The sequence below is a fragment of the Humulus lupulus genome, chromosome 1, assembly GCF_963169125.1.
Source record: "Humulus lupulus chromosome 1, drHumLupu1.1, whole genome shotgun sequence".
In the NCBI taxonomy this organism is placed as follows: Eukaryota; Viridiplantae; Streptophyta; class Magnoliopsida; order Rosales; family Cannabaceae; genus Humulus; species Humulus lupulus.
The window spans coordinates 25339030-25357428 of NC_084793.1; the positions used below are offsets into that span (position 1 = coordinate 25339030).

Consider the following 18399-nt stretch of genomic DNA (forward strand, 5'->3'; position numbering starts at 1 on the left):
TAAATAATTTATTTATTTTTGTTTAATTTTATGTTTGTTCTAGTTTTTTAATTTGGAAGGGATAAAAAGAGATCATATATTATATGTTTACTGTAATATTAAATATTATGCGTGGAATTTAAATTTAAGTTTTTTGCTATTTTTAAAAAAAAAAAAGCAATTTATTGCTAATTCACAATATATTATATTATATATTTAATATGATCTTATTCTAATAAGTGGGTTTAAGTTTAATTAAATTAAGTTATAAAACATATGATTTTATTATTTTAAATAATTATTATTGTAAAATATTTCAAAAATATCATATTTTAATTTGTTTAATTATTTATTATTTTTAAATAATTATTATTGTATAATATCTCAAAAATATCTTATTTTAATTTTTTAATTATTTATTTTATTTTATTACAAACTACCGTTAAATATAAGAATATTCCGTTAAAGTTAACCTTAAAAAAATAAAAAATCGTTAAAATAAAAAATTTCTGTTATCTACCCACTTATTATTATATAGGAGAGATATAAATAAATAATTTCACCTGAAAGTGAAACCTATGGTTGTAAGTAGAGCTGTAAATACGGGCCGGGCTTTTGAGCACGGCACGAAACCGGCACGAGCCCGGGAGGCACGAGCACGACACGGCACGAAAAAATATGGACTTGGGCCAGGCACGGCACGACACGGGCTTAGCACGGCACGACACGACAAGCCTGAAGGCACGACACGAAAGCACGAACAAACTAGCCCGAAAGCACGACACGATAAAAAACCCGATATTTTGACATTAATAATCATAATAAATTTTTATTTGTTAATAATTAATAAATTAAAATGATAATATATGTCTTATTTTTTTCAATATTTTTATAATTATATTAATTTATTTTAAGATTTGTTAGTTAAATTTTTAGCATTTATTAGTATGTATTAAAATTCTAATAATTATCTTTGATATAATTTTGTGTAAAATATTGTTAAAAAGTATATAAAAATATCCAAAATTATAATTTAAACAAAGAAATATATTTGGTTTGGTGGTAAGTCCATTGATGGTTAAAGAGGAGGTGGAGGGTTCAATTCTCCATCCTCACATTTTTTAGCAAAAAAAAAGTGGGCCCAAATTTGGGCCCGAATATAGAAAGTGGGCCGACCCGATACGGCACGAGCACGGCACGACATAGGCCGTGCTGGGCCTACTCTTTCAAAAATGGACCGGCACAAGCACAGCACGAATTGAATATGGGCCCGGCCCGGCCCAGCCCGAATTTACCGGAGGCACGAAAAATGTGGGCCGGGTCGGGCGGCCCACATTTACAGCTCTAGTTGTAAGTATTTGTAGACCACAACTTGCAAGTTCGATATACAACCAGAAAGTGACCCTTCTTGAAGAAAATCATGAGAATCCACCCAAGGGAGGGGACCAAAACCATAGAATCTCAGCACTTAAGTATAAAATCTTATAATGAAAGAAGCACACTTCTTGTGCTAATATTACATGTAATTACTTTGTCAAAAAATATATATTACATGTAATCACCATATTATTAGATGAGACTAACAGTAACAATTATAATATAGTTTTAACTAGATACACATACGAATCTTCTTCCTGGAACTTGCAGAATTGTAGTCAGTCTCATTTATCATATTCACTATCAACCCCTTAAGATCTTCCAAGCTATTCTTCTCCTACAAAAAACACAACACAACATAAATTAGCTCAAACCAATTAACTGCAAAACTTGATTAGTCAATGGGATGAATCAATATAATAATCAAAATTTACCTGACTTTTCTCGCTCTGCATCAAGAAAACCATTTCTTGCATGAAATCACAAAACCCCTGCTTTCCAAAACTTTCTCAGTATCCAAACAAGGACATTTTCAAAAAGAAAAAGAAAAAAAGGAAAGGTATATAATTCACTGACTTGGTCATCGTCGTCTTCAAGGAACCCAAACAATCCGGCGTCGTATATGGCTCTTTTTCCTTTATCTGATAAGACTGTAAAATTGAACTCGATCAAAATTAACCCCATGTGTTATAACATTATTCATCGTACTATTATTAAGTAATCGGTGATCATTGACATTTTTTTCAATGTCACGAATTGAGGTGTTGTTATTATTAATATAGTGTACCTGAATAGGCTTCTTGAATGGTCTGAAATCTCTTCTTGGCTTCTCCTGCAACTTTTGGGTCCTTCGTCCACCTATCTGGATGCCATTTCTACATAAACATATAAAACATACAACAAAGGTAAAAAAAATTGAGTGCCCATTAGACTGTGTGAGAAAATAAATGAATCCAGATGTCGAAATCATATGTGTATAAATATATATATATAAAAAAAATATTACCAGAGCAAGTGTACGATAAGCGTCACGAATTTCAGAGGCAGTGGCCTGTTTGCATATTCCCAGAACAGAATAATAGCAGGAGCCGCCTCCTCCTCTGGCTTCCGACATCGCCAGTTGCCGCCGGCGAATATGGTCGTCAAAAAACAAATATAACTATATAATCAATAGTCTTGTTAATTATGAAGTGATTATATATAATGTTTGGTTTATTAAAATGAGAGCATGGTACTAGTACGTGACATGGTTCAGAGGAATGTTCTAGAGGTTTCTAGTGGATGGTTATGTGTGATGTGGTGTGCTTAAGAGCCCTCGAAACCACACAAATTTGTGTCCATGACTGGTTCGTTGGTATCTAGTTTTGTGGTGTGGTCCATGTTAATAATAACAATAATAGTGTAAGGATAAGATAATTATATTTCACTCAAAACCAAAGTTTTTTTTTTATTTTAAGTTAAAAAAAATTCTTGTGGTGCTAATACCATTCTCATTTCAATTGGTTTTGAGGTACCAATGAGAGTGGATGAGGTTTCGTCAACTTTATATATGATACATCAATTCAGAAAGAATTATGCGAGAGTTTGACGTAATACATTAATAGTCGAAAACTGAAGTGAAGATCTCATATTCGAACTCAAAATTTCCTTAGGATGTACAACACCGTGTAACAAAGCATAACATAGTTTTTTTTTTTTTAAGGAACAAAAGTTCATTGATTAAAAGAGACTCATGGGAACCCCAGGAGGACTGTTTTCATGATTAATGAAACTAAAGCTACAACAATCGAAACTATTAATCAAAGATAAAATTTCATAAAACACAGTCCATGTCTTCCAATCCGGTGGTGTTTGCTTCTTGTTCAGAGCCTGCACTGCAATTTTAGCATCTGATAGCATGGCAATTGATTTCCACGCTTTCCTTGTTGCCCAATCCATTGCCAACTTGATGGCTATACGTTCACTTTCCATAGCAGAACCTGCACTGCTCCTAGAAGTCAGTGTTTCCATTCTAGTATCAGAATTCTTTGAGATTGCTACCACTACTAAGCCAGCAATCTTTTCCTCACAAGTTGCTATTAAGAAACAGATACCACGACCTGTTGGAGAGGGCGAGAAGGTAGGAGAAGCTCCAGATTTGGGAAAACGATTGTCAGAATTACCTCTCCCAACAGCAAAAGGATTCCAGTAATTTCCTCGAACAGTTGGTGTGCCACTAGATTGACTATATCCAGTGGGCGACGAAGAATAAGAGAAGTTTCCTCTGCACATAGCAACATTAGTCTATCCTGCCCAACCCGGACGCCTGGTCCAGGTTCATTTACCAGGACCCTGGCTCGTTTACCAGAGCTTGGGTTCATCCGCTATCGTCCCGGTCCATTCTTAGACTTGAGTTCATCACCCTTAATCGCATCCCAGATGATGCATTAGGTTGGGTCCGGGAAGACAAATCGAGCCCACAGCATGGTCCCGGTTCCCTTGTGTGGGGGCGCCCAGTGGACAATGCTGGGCTTACTGGTAATTGGGCCACCAGGACTTATTCCTTCCCCGTCCATTGGGCTCAGTTTGGGCCTTGGATCACTTAAAATAGCCCATGGACCTAATGTACCGTATCACGTGTCCGGGGGAAAACAGGGATAACATCGAGCATATAACTAATTGTATTTATAGTGACGTAATCACAATGGAATATAAATATGATTATATGTTCAAAATAAGTTAGTCCTAAGATTAGTCAGTGCACATGATTTACATTGACTTGCCAATCTACAATGTTATCTACTTACACATTGCAGTGTTATGTTCTTTCCAGAACATTAGCAAACTAGATAAGATCGGAAGTATTTGTTACATCGGACTGGACCGATATTGACAGTAAATAGGATAAGTAAACTTATCGTTATTATCTATTCTAGTCATTGTTAGGAAACTTATACATGATCTTTATTTATTTTCATGTAGATCTAATATTAAACAAATTAATATGAGATAACCTAGAACATGTTTCTAAAATTGAATTCAAATATAAACAAAGATAAGAATACTTACAGTATACGCAACGGAATGAAAGAGTCATTCATTCAGTTTCTCTAACTCTTGTATTCTTTCTGTCGCAGAGTATTATCAAGAAACTGAACCGTTCTTCTAATTTATTCACAGTCTTCCAATGTACCCTTAGAATCACCTAGACTAGTGTGGACAATTCTCAACACATGAGATAGATACAGAGAGAAGAAGAGAAAATAACAAAGAGGCTTGGAAAATAACTTGTGTCTAGGGAGAATCTAAAACTATCATAAAACTAGTGATTGAACTTATCTGTCGTCTTAGAAATCTCAACTTATGACTTCTCTCTAAGCACTCTTTTTATAGACTCAATTAGGCCATTTAATTTAATTAAAAATCAATAAAATAATAGTCAATTTGAAGCCCTAGGTCGAAATTATTATGAGCTTTAGGCCCGTGAAATTTCTCATTTGATTATAAGACAATTAGACTTAAAATCAAGGCCTGTATTATTTTCTATTGATTTAATTAATTAAATAATTATTTAAATCATTTATCAAATTAATTATTTATAATTTGAACCTTGATTTAAACTTATTCATTAATTTAGATACCAATTTATCTTAACTAATAAATCTGCCATAATTTCTCTTTTCTTCTCAAAATTACATAACTCTGTGAAACTATCCAAAATTGACCTGATCAACTTTGATAATTCTAATTGATAATTAAATCAATTAATTGAGACTATCTAAATGATTTTATCCAAGGTACAATGAGGACCATGGGCCTATGAAATCAAGCTCCAATAAGTTATCATAAATCTAACAAATAAATTTACTAACTTATTAATTCCTCGTGACTCCACTATATACTCGGAATTGCACTCTTGAATTCATAGAACGCTTTATAACAAATATAGATACGCTATTAATTATCAATTGTTACAACCATAATTGTCACTCAATCCTCTATAGACGGTCTACAATAAGATATGACTAAAATACTGTTTTACCCCTCATTGAACTTTATCCTTAAAACACTTAGTTCCTTGTAAATGATATTTCAGTAAACTAATTTAATTACTGAAATGAGATCTCTATAATTTAACACCTTGAACCAAACTAAAAGGAAACCATCGTTTCACTTCTTCATCAGAAGCTATAGATGTTCATATCTATGATTAACACTCCCACTCAATTATACTACCAAGTTCCCAAGATGTAAGTATGGGCTAGTCCGTAGGGTAAGCTGGTAACGAACAAGTCAAAGAACTCAAATAATACAATCAGTTAGAATACTAACCACTCAGAATTGAGATTGAATTGACCTATAGTCAACCATATGATATGACTAGAATAGATAATAACGATATGTTTACTTATCTTATCAACTATCAATATCGATCCAGTCTGATGTAACAAATACATCCGATCTTATCTACTTTGCTAATATTTTGGAAAGAACATAATACTGTACTGTGTAAGTAGATCATATCGTAGATTGGCAAGTCAATGTAAATCATGTGCACTGACTAATCTTAGGACTAACTTATTTTGAACATATAATCATATTTATATTCCACTGTGATTACGTCACTATAAATAAGATTAGCTATATGCTCGGGATTCAATAGAAGTTTATATTAAACAAATAATCATGAAAATAAAACATGTGAGGAAAGTGATTGACCAAGTCAAAAAATGATTTCTATTCTTTTATTGATAATAAGATTACAATGAATTTGGGTTTTAATTAGGGCATAAAACCCCAACAACCTCCCACTTGCACTAATTGAAACTAATGTCTTAATTCTACTAATCCCATTTCCTTGATATGCTTATCAAATGTAGCTTCTGGTAGTGTCTTTGTAAACGGATCCGCAAGATTGTCTTCAGATGCAATCTTCATAACCTTCACATCTCCCCTGGCCACATATTCTCGAATAATGTTATACTTCCTTTATATATGCTTACTCCTCTTGTGACTTCGAGGTTCTTTCGAGTTGGCTATCGCTCATGTATTGTCACAAAACAACACAAGCAGTTTATCCATTTCTAGAATAACACCAATATCCGAATAGAACTTCTTTAGCCAGACTATTTCCTTAGCTTCTTCTTACGCGGCTATGTACTCAGCCTCCATGCTGGAATCTGAGATTGCAGACTGCTTTACGCTTCTCTAAATCATAGCTCCACCCCCAAGAGTAAACACAATTCCAGAAGTAAACTTCTTGTCATCGACATCAGTCTGAAAATCTGAATCGGTGTAGCCTACAGGGTTCAGAACACCACCCTTGTAGACTAACATATAATCCCTAGTCTGTCTCAAATACTTCAGGATGTGCTTAACTGCTATCCAATGTTCCGATCCTAGGTTTGACTGATACCTGCTCACTTCTCCCACTGCATAGTAGATATCTAGTCTAGTACACAAGATGGCATACATCAGACTTCCAACTGCAGATGTGTAAGGAACTTTTCTCATTGCATCTTCCTCTTCAGGAGTCTTGGGAGACTGCTGCTTTGAAAGATGAATTCCATGGAGGGACGGTAGACGCCCTTTCTTGGAATTTGTCATTGAGAAATGTTCAAGCACTTTGTCAATGTAAGTTGCTTGAGATAGAGCTAAGAGTTTGTTCTTTCTATCCCTAATGATCTGAATACATAGAACATAACTTGTTTCACCCAAATCCTTCATCTGGAATTGAGTACTCAGCCAATTCTTCACATCTAATAATTTCTTAACATTGTTTCCAATGAGTAAGATATCATTTACATAAAGAACCATGAATACCACTATTTAATTTGCCTTCAATTGGTAAACACAGGGCTCATCAATATTTTGTTCAAAGTCATAGGTTTTGAATATTTCATCAAATCTAAGATTCCAGGAACGAGAAGCTTGCTTAAGTCCATAGATGGACCTATTCAACTTGCAAACTTTTCCTTCTTGTCCAGTTACTTTAAATCATTCTGACTGATCCATATAAATGACTTCGTCAAGCTTTCCATTAAGAAAATTTGTCTTGACGTCCATTTTCTAGATCTCATAGTCGAGAGTGGCTGCTATGGATAGGAGGATGCGAATGGATTTGAGCATGGCTGCCGGACTAAAAGTTTCCTCATAGCCCACGCCTTCTCTTTGGGTATAACCCTTTGCCACTAATCGAGCTTTATAAGTCTTGATATTTCCATCAACACCTCGTTTCTTTTTGTAGATCCACTTGCACCCAATGGCCCGAAAGTCACTAGGTGCTTCCATAAGATCCCAGATGGAATTCGAGTACATGGACTCAATTTCCTATTTCATGCCTTCGAGCCATAGTTCCTTTTCAGGGCTAGCCATTGCCTGTTGGAAAGACAACGGATCATCATCACTAGTGTCACCAACAACCATATTGGTTTCACCATTCAAACCATAGCGAACTGGGTTCCTAGAAACCCTCCCACTACGACGAGGCTCTGTGACTGTTTGCTCAGGAACAATGGTACTTTCTTCATTTAAATCGACTTACGTCGGTTGGACATGAAGAGTGGAAATTCCATCATCAACTCGCGTTGATGACGATGGAACATTGGTTGGAGTCAAATCTTTAACCATCTCCTCTAAAACTACTTCGCTGCGAGGTTTGAAGTTTTGGACATAGTCATTTTCCATAAAAGTAGCATTTGTAGAAGTAAACACTTTCTTTTCTGAATGACTATAGAAAAGTCCACCCCGAGTACCTTTAGGATAGCCAACAAACATGCAAACTTCAGTTCGCGGTTCTAGCTTTCCTTCCTTTTTCCTCAGGACGTGAGCGGGACACCCCTAGATTCTATAATGGCGTAAACTAGGTTCACGACCATTCCAACGTTCTAAAGGTGTTTTGGGGATTGATTTAGATGGCACGACGTTGAGAATGTCGTTCGCGATTTCAATTGCATGTCCCCATAACGAAGTTGGTAGAGTTGAGTAACTAAGCATGCATCTAACCATTTCCAATAAAGTTATGTTCCGGCGTTCTGCTACACCATTTTGTTGTGATAAAATCCCAAGTTCAGTTAAATGATCTTGGAATTGCATATCCAAATATTCTCCACCCCAACGTTTTACCTAATTGGTTCTGAGCCATTGCTAAGAATTCTTGAAACTTTGAAAATGTTTTCTGATTTCCTATGCATTAGGTAAAGACATGAGTATCTAGAGTAATCGTCAATGAAAGTGATGAAATACTCAAAACCACCCCTGGCTTGTACATTCAAAGGTCCACAAACATCTGAATGAAAATGTCCAAGTGGTTCTTTGGCCCTATCACCCTTTGCAGAGAATGGACGCTTGGTCAGTTTGCCTTCTAGACAAGATTCACATACAGGTAATTCACCTAAGGTGAGTTCCCTCAAAGGTCCGTCCTTTGTAAGTCTTTGAATCCTATCATAGACAATGTTACCTTGTCTCAAGTGCCATAAATACGTCATATTATCGTTATCGGTCTTTTGACGTTTATTGGTCCTAAGTTTAGCTACTTTGAATAAATCATTATTAAGAGCGAGGGGTTCATTAGGTCGCAGAATATAAAGCCCATTTTCCAAACATGCAATACACAATTGTGATCCATTGATAGAAATAGATATATTCGAACTTGTCAAAGTCATAACAAATTATTCTAATTGCAACATGGAAATTTAAATTAAATTTCTACTAAAATCCGGAATAAAAAATACATCATTTAAAATTAAAAATTTATTTCTGAACTTCAGACGAGCTCTTCCTCTAGCTTGGACAGCAACGAACGCTCTGTTCCCAACTCTAAGCTTTAAGCCACCTTCGTCCACTTCCTCCCACGATTCAAGAAGCTGTAAAGAGTTGCAAACATGGTTGGTAGATCTAAAATCAATAATCCAAATGGATTTATCATTCTCTAAAACACATGTTTCTAAGATAAATGAACTATAATCATTACATTTGTTTTTTGCTGCTAGAAACTTGGGGCAATCTCGTTTCCAATGCCCATTCTCTTTGCAGTGAAAGCACTTATCTTTACCTTTCTTGTTTTTCTTGTTCTTCCCCTTAGGTGTCTGTGCACTTGTCTTTGCAGCCTTTGCAGGCTTGGGGTTGTTGTTTTGTCCATTCTTCCTCTTGTTTCCAGCTTTCGAAGACGAAGCTTGGTTAGCTTCAGCCTTAGCTGGATCAGCAGCAACAGTAGTAGTCTTATTTTCTCCTCCTTTACTAGGTCCACCCACGATAGGCTCAAAAATTTGAAGCTCGTTCATGAGATGCGTCGAACCATAGTTGAGTTGATTACAAACGTGCAGACACAGTGCCATCCGAGTATTCACAGTGTCATCACGTAGGTGTGGAGACGGTGATATCCAAGCATTTACGGTGCCATCACGAGCATTGACGGTGCCATCACGAACGTGCGGACACAATGCTCGTTCTGGGGATTCCTCAATCATGACGAACTCGGAGTTGTCACCAATCAACTTTATGTTGATATTCTGCTTCCAATTAAGAAAATTTTCTCCAGTGAGTTTCTCCATCGAAAGTTGAGAAAGGATGGGAGTAGACACATCCATAATTAAACTACAAATTACCAATAAAATAGAAATCAATCACATTTGCTCAATAAAACTTCTATTCACACAAATTTCAAGAAATAGCACAGCATATACCAAAAATATGTAAGATATGAGAAAAAAATACCAAAAACAATCATATCTCTATTTCTTTAGGTTTTAAACTAATCTATGATATACTTTCCCCAGTTGGCAAGAGTAAAAAAAAAACACTAGTTAAATAGAGTTGTAAACTCATTTAATAATGGACACCACTATTAACAACCTACTATTCGATCAAAATAAGAAAACAAAATCTCTTATTTTATGAGCTAGACCCACGGTTTCGATAATCATAGATTTAGTCCTAGTAGTCACCGTAGGGGTGAGTCTAGTAGAATTTGACCTATAAGTATCTATCTTTCGAGATCTAACATTGTCAAAATAACTAATGAGCATCTTCCGTAGGGGGATGAATCAAAGCATCTCGAGGCCTCATTAAGCTATTGACTATGTTAAACCAACAGTGGAGATCGAATAAAATTCTTAAAATAAGTTCATTATTAAATTAAAAATAGTTTTTTTTATTATTGATTTTTTAGAAAATTAATGACTATGGTTTTCCAAAAAAAAAATTAAACAGATTAAAATTTTTTAAACCAAAGTCCTATAATTTCCTATTAATTCTAAAGTGTCACATTGAAACAAATTCAATTAATTTAGAATTAATTTGTTGCTAATCAATATTTAGATTTAACTAATACAATGAACCTATACAATTAAGTCCAACTAAGGTAAATGGGCCTTAACAATTGGGCTTGTATGGAGGAGGGCTGAGTCCAGTATGGCGTTCCCACTACAAAGGCCCACTATATTCCATATAAGGTCCAAAAGACAGGAATTTAAACGTTCGTTTTATTAATTGTTATTAATTGATTAGGCTCACTATAGTCATGCAAAGCAAATGAGACTTCACAAGTGGAATCACCCACAAGAGAAGAATTTAAATTTGAAATTTTTTCATAAATATGGCTTTTTAGCCCTTAATATGCAAAAATATGGTAATTAAATTTTTCTTAGTTTATATGGTAATTATGGGAAGAAAAATATGGCATAATAATGATTTTTTACAAAAATATGGCATAATAATGATTTTTTTACAAAAATATGGGAAAAAAATCCCATAAAAGGGAATACAAGTTTTAAAAAGCCATAAAATAATACTTGTAAAAAAAAAGCCATATTTTCTAAAACTTTATTAAAAAACCCATATAAAATGTAATTTTCACTTTAAACTTTATATTTTCTAATGGGCCCAAATAAAACCTATTATTTTATGAATATTTTATTTGGCAAAAATCATATATCTAACAATCATATGGGCCACTATATGCATCTAAGCCCAATTACAAAAATACCACATATAGTGCAAATAGACATGTTATAATTGGATGGTCCTAATCATGTTACTATATGAGCAATTCTATGAATTTATGCAAAAATACCACAATTTATTTCATTTACAAAAATACCACAATTAATTATCTAGAATTTATCAAAAAATTCAAATTAATTAAATTTTTACAGAAATAAGTCGATTTAAATGAAATTTATCAACAATTAACAATAGTTAATTTAAATTTCATTTATCAATAATGAACTTGGTTTAGGTTAATTTAAAAAAATATATTAATTTAATTTAAATAGGATTTATCAACAATTAACCAAAGTTCATTTAAATCCCATTTATTAAAAAAATATTTTATTAATTGGCTCAAAAAATGATATTTTTCAAAATTTAACCAATTTTAAATTTTAAAATCAAAATCTTAACTGGTTTTCAAAAATATCTTGTGTTGTTACAATTATAAGCAAATATTTTAACCATTTAGAAAAAATAAAATATTAATAGTTATAACAACCCTAAAATATCTTAAAATAGTTAATCAAATTCAAATATCTATAAAAATATCTAACTAACAATATTCAAATTTCAAATAATTCAAACATTAAAAACTATAGAATAAAAAAGATATTTATATTTTCAAATAAAGATTTAATAAAAATATCAAGAATTTAAAAGAAAATATCTTAAATATCTGATATCTTAATTCTAATATTTTAATATATTAAAAGATTTAAAATTAAGTTGTTAGTCTATTTTTAAATTTGAATTTGTATCTTTGTCGAAAATATCTAATTATTTAAATCTCAACTAACAAAAATATCTTATTTTTTAAAAAATAATTTGAAATGATAAAACAAAAAAGACATTTTTGGTTTTGATTATAAATAATTTATTTTCACAATTTTTTTTTCTTTATTTTAAAAAATCAGATGAATAGTACCCGGTATTGTTCATCGCGTGCGTGCGCGTAGGTGCGCACGCGCATGGGCAGCCAAGCTAAAAAATTTCCAAATTTTTTTTGAGCAATTTTTCCAACCAAAACCATTTTCTAATTAATTTTTAACATGTTTTATACAAAATAAAGCATATATAAAAATTAATAGCATAGAAAACACAACAAAGTAACCTAAAAATTGCTAATAATCACATAAAATCAATATGCTTCATAAAAACATGAAAACCATCCAATTATTCAAACACATCAAATAATCTAATTTTTAAACATGTTCATTCATGAATATAAAGATTACCAAAGGCTCTAAGGCCAGTTGTTAGGAAACTTATACAAGATATTTATTTATTTTCATGTAGATCTAATATTAAACAAATTAATATGAGATAACCTAGAACATGTTTCTAAAATTGAATTCAAAGAGAAACAAAGATAAGAATACTTACAGTATACGCAGCGGAATGAAAGAGTCATTCCTTCAGTTTCTCTAACTCTTATATCCTTTCTGTCGCACAGTTTTATCAAGAAACTGAACCGTTCTTCTAATTTCTTCATAGTCTTCCAATGTATCCTTGGAATCACCCAAACTAGTGTGGGCAATTCTCAACACATGAGATAGATACTGAGAGAAGAAGAGAAAATAACAAAGAAGCTTAGAAAATGACTTGTGTTTAGAGAGAATCTAAAACTATCAGAAAACCAGTGATTAAACTTATCTGTCGTTTTAGAAATCTCAACTTATGACTTCTCTCTAAGCACTCTTTTTATAGACTCAATTAGGTCATTTAATTTAATTAAAAAATTAATAAAATAATAGCCAATTTGAAGCCCTAGGTCGAAATTATCATGGGCTTTAGGCCCGTGAAATTTTCCATTTGATTATAAGCCCATTAGACTTAAAATCAACGCCTGTATTATTTTCTATTGATTTAATTAATTAAATAATTATTTAAATTATTTATCAAATTAATTATTTATAATTTGAACCTTGATTTAAACTTATTCATTAATTTAGATACCAATTTATCTTAACTAATAAATCTGCCATAATTTTTATTTTCTTCTCAAAATTACATAACTCTGTGAAACTATCCAAAATTGACCTGGTCAACTTTGATAATTCTAATTGATAATTAAATCAATTAATTGAGACTATCTAGATAATTTTATCCAAGGTACAATAGGGACCATGGGCCTATGAAATCAAGCTCCAATAAGTTATCATGAATCTAACAAATAAATTTACTAACTTATTAATTCCTCGTGACTCCACTATAGACTTAGAATTGCACTCTTGAATTCATAGAACGCTCTATAACAAATATAGATACTCTCTTAATTATCCATTGTTACAACCATAATTGTCACTCAATCCTCTATAGACGGTCTACAATGAGATAGGACTAAAATACTGTTTTGTCCCTCATTGTATTTTATCCTTAAAACACTTAGTTCCTTGTAAATGATATTTCAGTAAACTAATTTAATTACTGAAATGAGATCTCTATCATTTAACACACTGAACCAACCTAAAAGGAAACCATTGTTTCACTTCTTCATCAGAAGCTATAGATGTTCATATCTATGATTAACATTCCCACTCAATTATTCTACCGAGTTCCCAAGATGTAAGTATGGGCTAGTCCGTAGGGTAAGCTGGTAATGAACAAGTCAAAGAACTCAAATAATACAATCAGTTAGAATACTAACCACTCAAAATTGAGATTGAATTAACCTATGGTCAACTATATGATATGACTAGAATAGATAATAACTGTATGTTTACTTATCTTATCAACTATCAATATCGGTCCAGCCCGATGTAACAAATACATCCGATCTTATCTACTTTGCTAATGTTCTGGAAAGAACATAACATTGTAATGTGTAAGTAGATCATATCGTAGATTGGCAAGTCAGTGTAAATCCTGTACACTGACTAATCTTAGGACTAACTTATTTTGAACATATAATCATATTTATATTCCACTGGGATTACGTCACTATAAATAAGATTAACTATATGCTCGGGATTTAATAGAAGTTTATATTAAACAAATAATCATGAAAATAAAACCTGTGAGCAAAGTGATTAACCAAGTCAAAAAATGATTTCTATTCTTTTATTGATAATGAGGTTACAAAGAATTTGGATTTTAATTAGGGCATAAAACCCCAACAGTTATATCACATAGTTGACCATATGTCAATTCAATCTCAATTCTGAGTGGTTAGTATTCTAATTGATTGTATTATTTGAGTTCTTTTATTTGTTCATTACTAGCTTACCCTACGAACTAGCACATACTTACATCTTGGGAACTCGGTAGTATAATTGAGTGGGAGTGTTAATCATAGATATGAACATCTATAGCTTCTGATGTAGAAGTGAAACAATGGTTTCCTTTTAGTTTGGTTCAAGGTGCTAAATGATAGAGATCTCATGTCAATAATTAATATTAGTTTACTGAAATATCATTTACAAGGAACTAAATGTTTCAAGGATAAAATATAACGAGGGGTAAAACGGTACTTTAGTCCCATCTCATTGTAGACCGTCTATAGTGGATTGAGTGACAATTATGGTTGTAACAATGGATAATTAATAACGTATCTATATTTCTTATAGAGCGTTCTATGAATTCAAGAGTGCAATTCCGAGTCTTTAGTGGAGTCATGAGGAATTAATAAGTTAGTAAATTTATTTGTTGGATTTATGATAACTTATTGGAGCTTGATTTCATAGGCCCATGGTCCCTACTGTACCTTGGATAAAATCATCTAGATAGTCTCAATTAATTGGTTTAATTATCAATTAGAATTATCAAAGTTGACAATGTCAATTTTGGATAGTTTCACAGAGTTATACAATTTTGACAAGAAAAGAGAAATTATGCATATTTATTAATTACGATAAATTGGTATCTAAATTAATAAATAAGTTTAAATCAAGGTTCAAATTATAAATAATTAATTTGATAAAGAATTTAAATAATTATTTAATTAATTAAATCAATAGAAAATAATACAGGTCTTGATTTTAAGTCCAACGGGCTTATAATCAAATGAGAAATTTCACGGGCCTAAAGCCCATGATAATTTCGACCTAGGGATGTTAATTGACTATTATTTTATTGATTTTTTAATTAAATAAATGACCTAATTGAGTTTATAAAAGGAATGTTAAGAGAGAGTTGAAAACATAAGTCAAAACACAAGTTTCTGATAGGTTTTAGATTCTCTCTAAACATAAATCATTTTCAAAGTCTTATTGTTTCTTTTCTCTTCTTCTCTCTGTATATATCTCATGTGTTGAGAATTTCCCACTCTAGTCTAGGTGATTCTAAGGATACTTTGGAAGGCTGTGAAAAAAATTGAAGATCGGTTCAGTTTCTTGGTAATACTCTGCGACAGAATGGATACAAGGGTTAGAGAAACAGAAGGAATGACTCTATTATTCCGATGCATATAATGTAAGTATTCTTATCATTATTTCTCTTTGAATTCAATTTTAGAAACATGTTCTAGGTTGTCTCATATTGACTTGTTTAATGTTAGATCTACATGAAAATAAATAAAGATCATGTATAAGTTTTCCTAACATCATTGTCCATGTTCCAATTTGTGTTAGCTACTATGGCTAGGGAAGCAAGATTGGCTTGAGGAGCAGGCTCAGTAGATTCAACTTCAGTTCCAGAGGAGTTGTTCTCTCCTTGATAACTCAAGTCAAATCGATGATAGCACTTCAAGGCTATGTGACCTTGTTTGCCACAAACATGGCGAATTGGGCGAGCGGTAGTTGTATTACCACAACCAGAGTTATAACGGCCACTGCAACCACGGTATCCACGACCATGGAATCCTTGGTTGTTTTTGCTGCGGCCACCTCTTCCATAATTGTTGGAAGTAGCAAGGTTTGCTGATGGATTTTGCAAATCCACAGTTGCAACAACATTTTGTTGTTCAAGCCTCATCTCGTGACTCTGAAGTGTGAATTGCAATTCAGGCAGAGTCACATTCTCTCGCAAAGTAAGGTTGACCACCACTGAATCAAACTCTAGTCCAAGACCTCCAAATATATACAGAATGAGTTCCTCATCGCTAATCATGTATCCTACAGACATTAAGGAATCAGCAATACAACGCATTTTAAGAACATATTCATCTACCGAAGTTGCTCCTTTCTTCGTCATTTGAAGGTGTGTATGAAGTTGAAGAACCCTGGCCTTTTAAGTATTGAAGAAGATCTGAGCAAGCTCACGCCAGATCTGAGCTGAATAAGTGCAGCGAGCAACATGTCCGAGCATGTTCTCAAAGATAGAGTTGAGATGCCAGCTCATCAAGAACTGATCCAAGCGTAACCAGGAGCTAAACTCCGGATTCAGAATGAGACGAGTAGGATCAGCAAGATCAGCGATGGTTGTTGAAGGCCTGAGACGCTCACCAGTAAGAAAGCCTTCAAGATCATGAGCACGAATAGTAGGTAGAACTTGTGAACGCCAGTAGGTGTAGTCCGTGTGAGTGAGACGAAGATTAAGAGCGACGATGTGAGCAATTATCACCACCGCTGGAGTTGGAAGAACCGGAGCAGGATTTGCCGGAGCAGCAGGAGGTGGAGGAGGACGAACATTGGCAGAGTCATTCACATGAGGATCGGTGCTTGATGAGGACACCATTGAAGAGAATCAAGAAGCTTTAGAAAGAAGTTTGGGAGAAAAAGAAATGCTTTGGTTCGTGATACCAGTTGAGAGAGAGAGAGATTTGAAAAATGTTGTAGCATCTGATTTCATTGAATAAAACAGTATATATATTAAAAGATCAGTTCAAGAAGCTTCGAAGAAGAAGAGTTTGTTACAACTGAATTGGTTACAATCAGAAAAGCAATTTGTACAATTCGACAGATTTTAACTAACCTACTGAGTCATAACTAGAATCAGTTATAGCTCTAATACAATTCTAAATGACCTATTTTATAGCATAAGCACTATCATTAGGCTTAACTAATAGGATTAGAGTTTTTAAACACATTATTTTTGAACTAAAATACATAACCAAAATCCTGAGACAGGTGACATGTTGCTTGTCCCTCTATCTTGGATTTGGTTTTAAGTTTTGTGGCGACATGCCACCTCCCCACTACCTAGGGTGTCCAAAATCACCATTAAGCACCTCTAAATGATTCCAAACTTTTAGGGTAAGCTTAGATATCTCATTGCATCACTTTAGACTCATAAAAATTAATTATTAATGTCTACAATAAAAATTCATATTTTCACTTCAACTTGAGTGAAAACCGTTAAATGTTTTACACCACGTTATATAAACAACTTAACCAATCTCAACAACAAATACTTTATAAATATATATGTATAATCTTCAAATTTTTTTACCAAGTGAGTCCACTAATATCATAATTCATATGTATGCAAATTGAGAGAGAGAGAGAGAGATTGGGATATATACTTTAGTTTATATATATATATATATATATGTGTGTGTGTGGTTATGTTTTTTTTTTTTTTTTTGTGTTATTTCTTATATATGTATTGGAATGAGACTTATCAGGTGGGCTTACAATTTTTACATTTTTTGTTGAAGCAACTTTGATTAACTAACCCCAACAAAAATAACTTAGAAAAAAAAAAAAACTCTTTTGAAGGTAGTAGTTGGTTACCTCTACGTCGATAATTTTGCTTTCTTCTTAGTATCAGTTGGTATGGTTACTGGTTACTTTATAGTAACTTAGGTAATTGACCACTCATATTTGTAGTAACATGAATAACCAGATACCCTGATATTAAACACATGTGACAGAGTAGTTAATTATCATTTTTCTAAGTTTCGGATCATGATAAGTAGTTACCTATATTTGCAATAACATAGGTAACAAGCTCCTTAGAGATTAAACACACATGTCAGAATAATCAATTATCATTTTTCTTTACTCAAAAAAAAATTCTCATTTTTCTGAGTTTCTGATTTCATGGGAACCTGTTACTTGTATACGAATAATATTTGGCATGTGTGTTTTTAACTTGATACTTACCTCTAAAATAAATATTTTGTTTTACTGATGTGGTAGCAACCATTCCCACTATCAAACTAATTATACATATTAAAAAAATATGATATATATA

At 32.9% G+C, this 18399-nt stretch overlaps 1 protein-coding gene across 1 annotated transcript; it reads right to left on the bottom strand.

Moving 5' to 3' along the window:
* Window positions 1-1365: 1365 nt before the first annotated feature.
* On the bottom strand, window positions 1366-2605 carry LOC133818945 (uncharacterized). Its single transcript, XM_062252105.1, has 5 exons — window positions 2363-2605; window positions 2144-2231; window positions 1933-2006; window positions 1791-1847; window positions 1366-1693 (listed from the first exon to the last, which is right to left on the bottom strand). The coding sequence occupies exons 1-5, from the start codon at window positions 2468-2470 to the stop codon at window positions 1589-1591; spliced, it is 432 nt and encodes a 143-aa protein (XP_062108089.1). The 5' UTR covers window positions 2471-2605; the 3' UTR covers window positions 1366-1588.
* Window positions 2606-18399: the final 15794 nt, after the last annotated feature.

Excerpts from the sequence above, each read along its gene's own strand:
- LOC133818945 (XM_062252105.1), bottom strand. The coding sequence starts at position 2,470 with ATGTCGGAAGCCAGAGGAGGAGGCGGCTCCTGCTATTATTCTGTTCTG. Across the intron at positions 2,007-2,143 it reads CATTCAAGAAGCCTATTCAG|TCTTATCAGATAAAGGAAAA; the intron begins GTACACTATATT and ends TCAATTTTACAG. Across the intron at positions 1,694-1,790 it reads TGCAGAGCGAGAAAAGTCAG|GAGAAGAATAGCTTGGAAGA; the intron begins GTAAATTTTGAT and ends TGTTTTTTGTAG.